This window comes from Dromiciops gliroides, chromosome 4, assembly GCF_019393635.1.
Source record: "Dromiciops gliroides isolate mDroGli1 chromosome 4, mDroGli1.pri, whole genome shotgun sequence".
Taxonomy (NCBI): Eukaryota; Metazoa; Chordata; class Mammalia; order Microbiotheria; family Microbiotheriidae; genus Dromiciops; species Dromiciops gliroides.
The window spans coordinates 57,188,584-57,198,632 of record NC_057864.1 but is presented as its reverse complement, the minus strand read 5'-3'; the positions used below and the strand labels follow the sequence as shown (position 1 = coordinate 57,198,632).

The window sequence follows — 10,049 nt, the reverse complement described above, 5'->3', positions numbered from 1 at the left end:
ATATAAATGGTCTTTTCTGTAATCCTGTTATTTTATTTTATGCGTTAACAAGGACATTATTCTGAGAAGGGTCCATAGGCTTCACCGGACGGACTGCCCACGGGGTCCAGGATCCAGGACAGATGAGGGACATCTGGTCTAAAATGGGAGATGGGAGGATGTGAGGGAAGAAGCATAAGTGAAGCCCCTGCCAGCGCCAGGCTCTGCGCTAAGCGCTTCCAGATCAAAGAGATGAGGGGGGGTCTGGTCGAAGAGTCAAAGAGCCCCAGGTTCCCAGTCCCGCTCCGCTGTCATTAATCTCCCGGGTTACTCCGCCTCTTTGGCCCTCGGTTTCCTCACCTGTAAAGGGAGAGGCTGGGACTCCGTAGGAGAACGAGAAGAAGGACTGAGTTCAGTGACGTGGAAGTCTACAGGAGAAACTGAGCAAGGGGAGGAGTCACTAGTGGCGAGGGAGGGGAGTGGCGAGAGGGTGGGCGAAGGCAGCGTAGCACGCGCGCGCGCACACACACACATACACACACACAAGATCCTACCTCCTCCCCGCCCCGCGCACACCGGAAGCGGAAGTTACCTAACCCTTTTGAAGCGGAAGTCCTCTGAGAACCCGCGAGATCTCTCGGGACTACCTTACAACACGAGACGCTCCCTGATTGGCTGCTTTTCTCGCCCAGCCTCTTTTTCTCCTTCCCCTTTCTCGGTCTTCCCTCTCTCCCGGCCTCCTCTTCTTCCGTCTTTCCGCGTGGATCCGGCTCCGTGAGCCGGAAGCGGAAGTGGGTCCTCCAGCCTCTCGGGGTGTCGCCATAATCGCGCGGGTGGTCGCCGTCACCCGGAGATCGCGTTCTGTCTGCCCCCTTTCCTGAGCCGCCGCAGGTGCTTCCACGCCCCCTGAGGGGGGGCCGGGAGAGCGGGAGCCGCGGCGCAGGATGAGCACCATGTTCGCCGACACGCTCCTCATCGTTTTCATCTCCGTGTGCACCGCGCTGCTGGCCGAGGGTGAGGGCGGGACCGCGGCGGGGGCGGGGGCCGTACTCCGCTCTCGCGGGGCTCCCCTGCCTCCGGCCTTGGGACCCGGAGCCCCCTTCCGAGTCCTTCCCGCCTCGGGAGCAGGGGGGCTCCTGACGGATCTGGTTCAGTTAAACAAACGTTTTATTAAGCGCCTACTATGTGTACCACACTAAGCTTCCCTCGCCCAATTTACCTGCACAGTATGTATGAGATGGGGACGCGGGTCGGACATCAGACTTTTGGGCTCGACTCCTGGCCCCTACGCTTCATAGCTGTTTGGTCGTGGGCAAGTCACTTAACCCGAGTCTCAGTTTCTCCTATCTACACATGAACAACCTATTACTCGTAGTGCCTGCCTCCCAGGGAGTTTATGTATGAAAGTGCCTCTCGAACCTTAAAGATTAATGCCACTTGTTCATACAGGCCATAATGACAAATGCTTATCGATGGGTTACTGGCGGGTGACCACATACACGGACACAGATGAGGGTCATACAGGTAGGGAGGGATGGGCGGCCCAAGACAAAAGTGCTCCAGGAAACTTCGAAGAGGGAGAGAACTTTTCCTACGGGAGGGAGGGGGAAGATCAGGAGAGATTTTTGTGGAGAAGGTCATAGCTAAGCCTGGAAGGAAGATAAAGATTCCGACAGGCAGTTTCTGCATTTGTGTAGACGCTTAATATCAATTCGCAGATGGTCTCTAGCGCTAACTTCTTACATAGGCCTTAGTCTCGTGTTTCCAGTTTCTCATGGGACATCTTCGCCCTTATAATGAATGCTTAGGTAACTGCGATGGTATGAGGCAGGTGATGGAATTTCAGACCGTGGGAATATAGAGTAGTCCAGGTTAGATGGAAGTAAAGTGGTCAAGAGGAGAAAGGCGATTTGTATTTATAATTCATTCAGTGATTTGTTAATGGCTGTATTTTTCTTTTTGGTGTTCTGTTGATGTATTTTGCTATTACATTATATTCAGAGATTGCACTCGTTTTTAGAGGTGTATTGTAACAAAGTAGAAAGGTTAAATAAAAATAATTCGATGACCTCATTTGAAAGTGCATGGAACCTTTCACGAATCTATAGCATCCCTTCCCCCACCTTCTAGTATTAAAAAAGTTAACAGATATATATGTATTTGTATGTGTGTGTATATATGTACATATATATGTATGTATGTGTGTATATGTATATGTTGTCTCTTCGTCCCCACCCAGCCCCACTGAGAAAAAGAAAAGAAAAATGTAACAAATATGCATAGTTAAGCAAAACAAATTCCCCCAGTGGCTGCATAAAAATAGCTTAGGTATCCTTTTGTACCCTAAATCCATCACCTCTATAATACACAGCTTGTTTCTTCATAGGTCCTCTGGAATCATGAATGGTCATTGAATTGATTGTAGTTTTTGCAGCTTTCAAAGTTGTTTGCTTTTATAGTGTTGTTATTATAGAAATTATTCTGATTCTAGCCATTTAATTCATCAATTTATAAAAATCCTTAAATTTTTTATTTTTATGATATTGCTATAATAGAAATTGTTCTGGTTCTGGTTACTTTACTCTACCTCAGTTCATATAAGTCTTTATATCTTGATGTTTCCTCATTTCTTAAAGAACAATAGTATTTCATCACATTCATATTACATAATTTAGTATATAGCTATTCCTCAATTGATGGGCATCCTCTTAGTTTCCATTCTTGTTTCTTTTGTCGAAAAAGCATATTATGAAGTGGAAATTATTAAAAACAATTTATTACTGGTTAAAAAAAGATCAATCAGTCACAAAGATTAGGTATATAACATTACAGAAGCAAATGTCAAACTCAAACAGGAGTGGGGGCCACTAAACCAAACATAAGGATCCCTGCTGCCTACACATTAACTTTGAAAACCATTTATTAACATGATCTACTTTCCATTGTATTTTTATTTATTTTGCTAAATTTCTTAATGACTTTTTTTTTTTTTGGTGAGGCAATTGGGGTTAAGTGACTTGCCCAGGGTCACACAGCTAGTAAGTGTTAAGTGTCTGAGGCCAGATTTGAACTCAGGTCCTCCTGAATCCAGGACCAGTGCTCTATCCACTGTGCCATCTAGCTGCCCCACTTAATGACATTTTAAATCTAGTACCAGCCACACTTGGGAGTAGTCATGTGTAATACCTCTGCTCTAATATTTCATAAGCATAAAGACCCCAACTACCAGTGTAATGACTCGCTATATGGTAAAAACTACTGGGCAAATTGGACAGATTTATGGAAGAAATTAGACCATTTTCCCACCTCTTATTCAAAGATAGGCTCTAAATGAATATAACTTGGATATAAAAGGTTACATAACAAACAAAATAGAGAAACATGGAACAAAATTACTTATCAGATTTATGGATAGGAAAAAAGTTCATTGCCAAATAAGGAATAGAGAGGATCACAGAAGATTTCATAGAATTTAAAAAAAATTTTGTACTAACATAGTAATTTTAAGATTAAAAAGGAAACAGTTAACTAGAAAAAATAATTCCAGCAAGTTTATCTTGTTTCCAATATATATAAGAAACTGATGCAAATAAATAAGAGATTTTCCAATTAATAAATTGTCTAAGAACATAATCAGGCAGTTCCTGAGGGAAGAAACCCAAGCCATTTATATGGGAAAAAATGCTCCAAATCACTAATAGAGAAATGCAAATGAAAGCAACTCAGATTCTACCTCACACCCATTAGAGTGGCAAAATGCCAAAAAGAAAAAGAAAGGAACTGACATGTTGGAAGAGCTGTGGGAAAAACAGACAAACTATATACTCTTGGTGGATTTGTGTGAATGGGTACAACCATTCTGGAAGTGACTTGAACGATACATAAAGAGATACTAAAATGGTCCATATCCTTTGACTTAGCTATATCACTGCTGGGCCTATATCCAAAAGGAATCAAAGAGGGAAGGTCCTTTATGTAGGAATGGAATTTGGCATTGGTTTAGAAGGATCTTCTAGCAACTTCCCTCCTATCCTCTGATAACTCTGGCATCTGATTGCAAGCCTGACAGGTGGAATTTCTCCTTACCATTCTCTCTTTAGCCAGACTGTTTAGACTCATGTCCCATGCCTCCTATTATAGTCTGAAATCTTCAGTTCTTCTCTAGTTGGTTTCCCTTTTTTTCTGTAGGAGAGGCATAGGACTGATAGTTTTACTAAAGTAGGAAGGATCCTATGAAGTACAAGTTCTCAACTTAAAATTGATTCCTTTTTGTATTGCAGCGTTTTTCTCCCACTGGTATGAAACTAAATAAATACTTGTGCTACCCACATATCCTGTTAAGTTGCCTTGGTTGAAGAGATGATTGGTTTAATGTATTATTTTTGATGTTTTCAGGTATAACTTGGGTGCTGGTTTACAGGACGGACAAGTATAAGAGATTAAAAGCTGAAGTGGAAAAGCAGAGCAAAAAGTGTGAGTATCTTTACTTATTTGATTTCAGTTAAAATATATTAAATAGTCATTGAATATACATCATAGTATTCACTATATTTTTAAGATATGTTTGTTCCACCATTTTCTTACCAAAAAATTTTGACAAATGTAATTTAGATTTAGAAACCAGACCCCCAAATTAGGAACTATGTGAATTTTTAAATCTTGGAGTAAAAACTGGGGGAAAGGTGGCATGTTAGCATAGGCACACTTAGAATGTAGTGCTTCCCATCTTCGGTCCAGGACCCAGATTAGGGCACCTCAGAGTCTCAAAAAGATGTTGGCATTTGTCTCAAAGAAGAAATTCAATGTGTTTGGCATTGTACATCATGAATAGCAGGCCCGTACTGAGATGTTGACATTGTGGGGATACCTGTGGAGCCATAGACTCTCAGTTGTTCATCACTCTCTTTCTCTATGGCCAGCTCCTACCATGTTAGACCAGACATCTTTATGATGAAGTCCTTCTTACTATTCTTCTTGCAGAATTGCCTCTTTGGTAATGGGTTGAAATCTTTTCCCATTAATTCTATGCTCCTTCATTGTTCAGTACTTTAATTTATAGGACACTTTGATATTCCCTTGCAGGTAGTAATACAAGATACAGTGGAAGAATATTGATATAAAAAAATGGGCCTTTGCTTTTTGCTTTGTTTTTTCATTAGGTATTTCTTTAAAGTTAAATCTTCATGGTCAGTGGTCTTGAGTAGGAAAAGACAGTGGCCCTTTAGGTTAGGTAGGTCCTTTGGCTTCCCTAGCATGTCACGTGTTCAGGTTCTTAGGATCATTGCCTTACTCCAGGTATGGGTGTGGTTTTAAGGTGTTACTTTGGAGCCCGTATGGATCTGGGTAGGAGTACCTTATTCATAAGAAACAGGATAGGTCAAAGGGAGATGGAGTAACATCGTATATTAAGAGAAACTTAATGAAAATATCATGGAAGTCAGTGGGGAGAAACTTGCTGGAGAGCATTTGGGTGAAGATCAGTGGAAAAAGAAGTAGATTTCTCATTAGAGTATACTTTAAACCACCTAAATGTTTCCATAAAACATAAGATGGAGGGAAAAGGTTATAGGCATGGCATAAAGACATGGTACAATAATAGCGATAAGAGACTTCAGTTATCCAGATATCTTCTAGAGCTCCCTTTCTGGCAAATGCAGAGCAGCTAATAACTTTTTGATTTGACTTAATGATAATTTGATCCTTCAAAAAGTAGAGAAACTAACAAGGGGAAATCATATATTTGATATGATTGGACTAACTGGGAGAAACTGGTTGCAGATATAGAATTAATAACACTTAAGAAGTAAACACTTGTTCCTATAGTTTGCAATAATAGGAGGAGAGAAAGCGGGGTAAGGCATATGTAACATTCATCCTATAGTTTAGAAGAAAAAGAGTTAGGATTCCTTGGTTAATTTGCTACAGGAGAAATCAGCCCTGACTGGATGGGAGACTGCCAGGAATGGAATTCTTAAGACACACAGAAAAGTCTGAATGAAAAGAAGCAATGGAGATTCTTTGAAGCAATCAGTTCGGGTGCACACGAAACTCATTAAGCAAGTCTGTTATAGAGTAGAGGTTCCAGATGGCATAGGTGGAGAGGGGGCAGAGGAGGAAAAGGACTGAGGAGAGGTTAAAATTGAGTGAAATGGACATAGAAGTAGATGTAGAAAGGGAAAGGGGCTTTTAGAATCTGAAATGCAGGTTAGGGGAACAGGAAGTAACCATTTGCTAAGAAATTTACCTTCTAAAGTCTCGTGATAAAAGTACTTAGCTGTGCTCTTCCCTCTCCAAATGCTAGGAAGCTATCAGGGGTGGCTACAAATAGTTCAGGCTGGAGGTCTGGTTTCCCATGGTCTCAGTTCAATGTGGTAGCAGCTCAGTGGTTGCATTTTCAGGATGGTGGAAGATGAGAAGGCATATGTGGAGTGTGCACTTAGCCTTTTGTCTTAGGCCCTAGTCCATGTAGGCCATTATTAACCCTTCTTTTCAGTTCCAGTCTTCTGAGTCCTGGTGCAGTACTAGACTTTTGCCTGAGATTCTTTGCTTTCTAGCTTCTGGCAAGGTATCTGACACCTGGGGAAGGGGATAGGGGCAGCAACTGATGCATTTTGGGCTCAATTACTTCTGAAAGCTGTTCATCAAGTGATAGAAAGGTTGCAATCTGTGTTGATGGAGGTAATATCCACCCAAACAAAATTGAGAGACAGGGTTGTGTAGTGGTTAGAGTGTTGGAGTTGGGCTCAAGGCCTGAGTTTATATGTCATCTCTTCCACTTAACCTTTGTGACAAGGGGTAAATCACTTCTTTAATGGCAGGCTACTTTACCTCTCAGTCTCTGTTTTGTCATCTGGAAAATGGTGATAAAATCTTTATTAGTACTAGAATGAATGAGATTGTATAGTTAAAGTGCTCTGCAAATCTTAAAGTAGTGTATGGCAGCTCTTGTTCCAATTATTCATACATAATGATCCTCTGTCAAAGGATACTCGACTCCTTGAGCATGCAGTCCATTCAGAGTCCCAGGTCTTTTTCATATGAATTGTTGTATAGGCATGCCTACCACGGGCTTTGCTCGGGCGATTGATTTTTTTTGCTTCTAGAGAGGAATAGCAAGTTGTGTATTGTTGATAATGCAGTTTCATGTGCAGTCATCTTTTTTATTGTACTATGTTACAGACTTTTTCATTTGTTCCCCAATTGATGGGCATCCCCTCCATTTCCAATTCTTTGTCACAACAAAAAGAGCAGTTATAAATGTTTTTGTACATTAGTTTCTTTTCCCTTTTCCTTGATCTCTTTGGGATACAGACCTAGTAGTGGTATTGCTGGGTCAAAGGGTATGCATAGTTTTATAGCCCTTTGTGTACACTTCCAAAATGTTGTCCAGAATGGTCGGACTGGTTCACAGCTCCACCAGCAGTGAATTAGTGTCCCAGTTTTTCCACATCACCTCCAGCATTTGTCATTTTCCTTTTGTGTCATGTTAGCCAATTTGATAGGTGGGAGGTTGTACTTCAGAGTTGTTTTAATTTGCATTTCTTTAATCAATAGTGATTTAAAGCATCTTTTCAGGTGACTATTGATAACTTTGACTTCTTCTGCAGACTGCCTGTTTACATCCTTTTACTATAAACTGGGGGTGGCTTTATTTTTATAAATTTGACTCAACTTCCTATATATTTGAGAAGTGAGACCTTTATCAGAGAAACTCGCTATAAAAATTTTTCCCCCAGTTTCTTGTTTTCCTTCCAGTTTGGGCTGCATCATTAGTTTAGTTTATGCAAAAGGTTTTTAATTCATGTAATCAAATTATCTATTTTACTTTCTGTACTCTTCTCTATCTCTTGTTTAGTCATAAATTGTTCCTGTAGCCATTGATCTGACAGGTACATTTTCCTGTTCCCCTAAATTACTTATATCACCCATTGTTTCTAAATCATTTATCCACTTTGATCTTATTTTGGTATATGGTTTGAGATGTTGATATATGCCTATTCTGAGAAATAATGATTAATAATTGATATCTTGGGGGACCCAGTGATTTCCCTTTATTTCTCAAGTCCTTTCTTCCCCCCACTTAAAGACAAAGTCTCCTTCAGAGATTTCATCAGATCTCATTTAGATCAAACCCAAGCTCATGAAAGGAACCTTGGGTGGAGACAGATTCTTCTGTCTTGAGAAACTAACCCTATCAGTAAAGACCTCTTAGAGTGGGAAAGGTATATGATCCACCATTCTGTTTCTTATCCAGTACCAAGTAGTTTTGATGATTGCCACTTTAAAATATAGTTTTAGATCTGGTACAGCTAGGTCACCTTCTTTTTCATTTTTTCTCATTAATTCCCTTGATATTCTTGACTTTTTGTTCTTCCAGATGAATTTTGTTATTTTTTTTTCCTAACTCTATAAAATAATATTTTGCTAGTTTGATTGGTATGACACTAAAAAAGTAAATTAATTTAGGTAGAATTGTAATTTTTATTATATTAGCTTGGCCTACCCATGAGCAATTGATATTTTTCCAGTTGCTTAGATCTGATTTTATTTGTGTGAAAAGTTTTGTAATTGTGTTCATATAGTTCCTAGGTTTGTCTTGGCAGGTAGATTCCCAAATATTTCATATTGTCTACAGTTATTTTAAATGGAATTTCTCTTTCGATCTCTTGCTGCTGGACTTTGTTGATCATATATAGAAATGCTGATGATTTATGTGGATTTATTTTGTATCCTACAACTTTGCTAAAGTTGTTAATTGTTTCAAGTACCTTTTTAGTTGATTCTCTAGGATTCTCTAAGTATACCATTATATCATCTGCAAAGAGTGAGTTTTGTTTCCTCCTTGCCCATTCTAATTCCTCCATTTTCTTTTTCTTCTCTTATTGCTAAAGCTAACATTTCTAGTACAATATTAAATAATAGAGGTGATAGTGGACAACCTTGTTTCACCCCTGATCTTATTGGGAATGCTTCTAACTTATCCCCTTTACATATAATGCTTGCTGATGGTTTTAGATAGAGACTGCTTATCATTTCAAGGAAAGCTCCATTTATTCCTATGTTCTCTAGAGTTTTTAATAGGGATGGATGCTGTATTTTGTCAAAAGCTTTCTCTGCATCTATTGAAATAATCTTATTTCAGTTAGTTTTGTTATTGATGTGGTCAATTATTTTGATAGTTTTCCTAACGTTGAACCAGCTCTACATTCCTGGTATAAATCCCACCTGGTCATAGTGTATTATGGTGCTAAATTTCTGTAATCTCTTTGCTGATATTGTATTTAGAATGTTTGCATCAATATTCATTAGGGAAATTTGTCTATCATTTTCTTTCTCTCTTTTGGCTTTTCCTGGTTTAGATATCAGTTCCATATTTGTCTCATAAAAGGAATATTTTAGGACTTCATCTTTACCTATTTTTCCAAATAGTTTATATAGTATTGGAATTAAATATTTGATAAAATTCACTTGTAAATCCATCTGGCCCTGGGGATTTTTTCTTAGGGAGTTCACTGATGGCTTATTCAATTTCTTTTTCTAAAATAGGCTGATTTACACATTTTATTTCTTCTGTTAATCTGGGCAATTTATATTTTTGTAAATATTCATCCATTTCCTTTAGATTGTCAAATTTATTGGCATACAGTTGAGCAAAATAGCTCCTAATTATTGCTTTATTTTCCTTTTCATTGGTGGTGAATTCACACTTTTCATTTTTGATACTGGTTATTTGGTCTTCTTTCTTTTTTTTAAATCAAATTAATCAAGGGTTTATCTAGTTTTATTTATTAATTCAATAGTTTTCTTTCAATTTCATTGGAGATTTTTAATTTGTTCTTTTTCTAGCTTTTTAAATTGCATACTTAATTCATTCATCTCCTTTCTCTATTTTATTTATGTAAGCATTTAGAGTTATAAAATTTCCTCTAAGAACTGCTTTGGCTACACTCCATAAGTTTAGTATGTTTTTTCATTATTGTCATTCTCTTTGATGAAATTATTGATTGTTTCTATAATTTGTTGTTTGACCCACTCATTTTTTTTAGGATAAGATTATTTAGTTTCCATGG

At 38.8% G+C, this 10,049-nt stretch overlaps 1 protein-coding gene across 1 annotated transcript in view; it reads left to right on the top strand.

Moving 5' to 3' along the window:
- The first annotated feature begins 758 nt into the window (after positions 1 to 758).
- TMCO1 (transmembrane and coiled-coil domains 1) overlaps positions 759 to 10,049 on the top strand; it is a 41,773-nt gene continuing 32,482 nt past the window's right edge. Inside the window, exons 1-2 of the mRNA XM_043962877.1 lie at positions 759 to 993; positions 4,375 to 4,452. Coding sequence (XP_043818812.1) covers positions 924 to 993; positions 4,375 to 4,452 — 148 coding nt within the window. The 5' untranslated portion in view covers positions 759 to 923. The remainder of the gene's footprint in view (positions 994 to 4,374; positions 4,453 to 10,049) is intronic.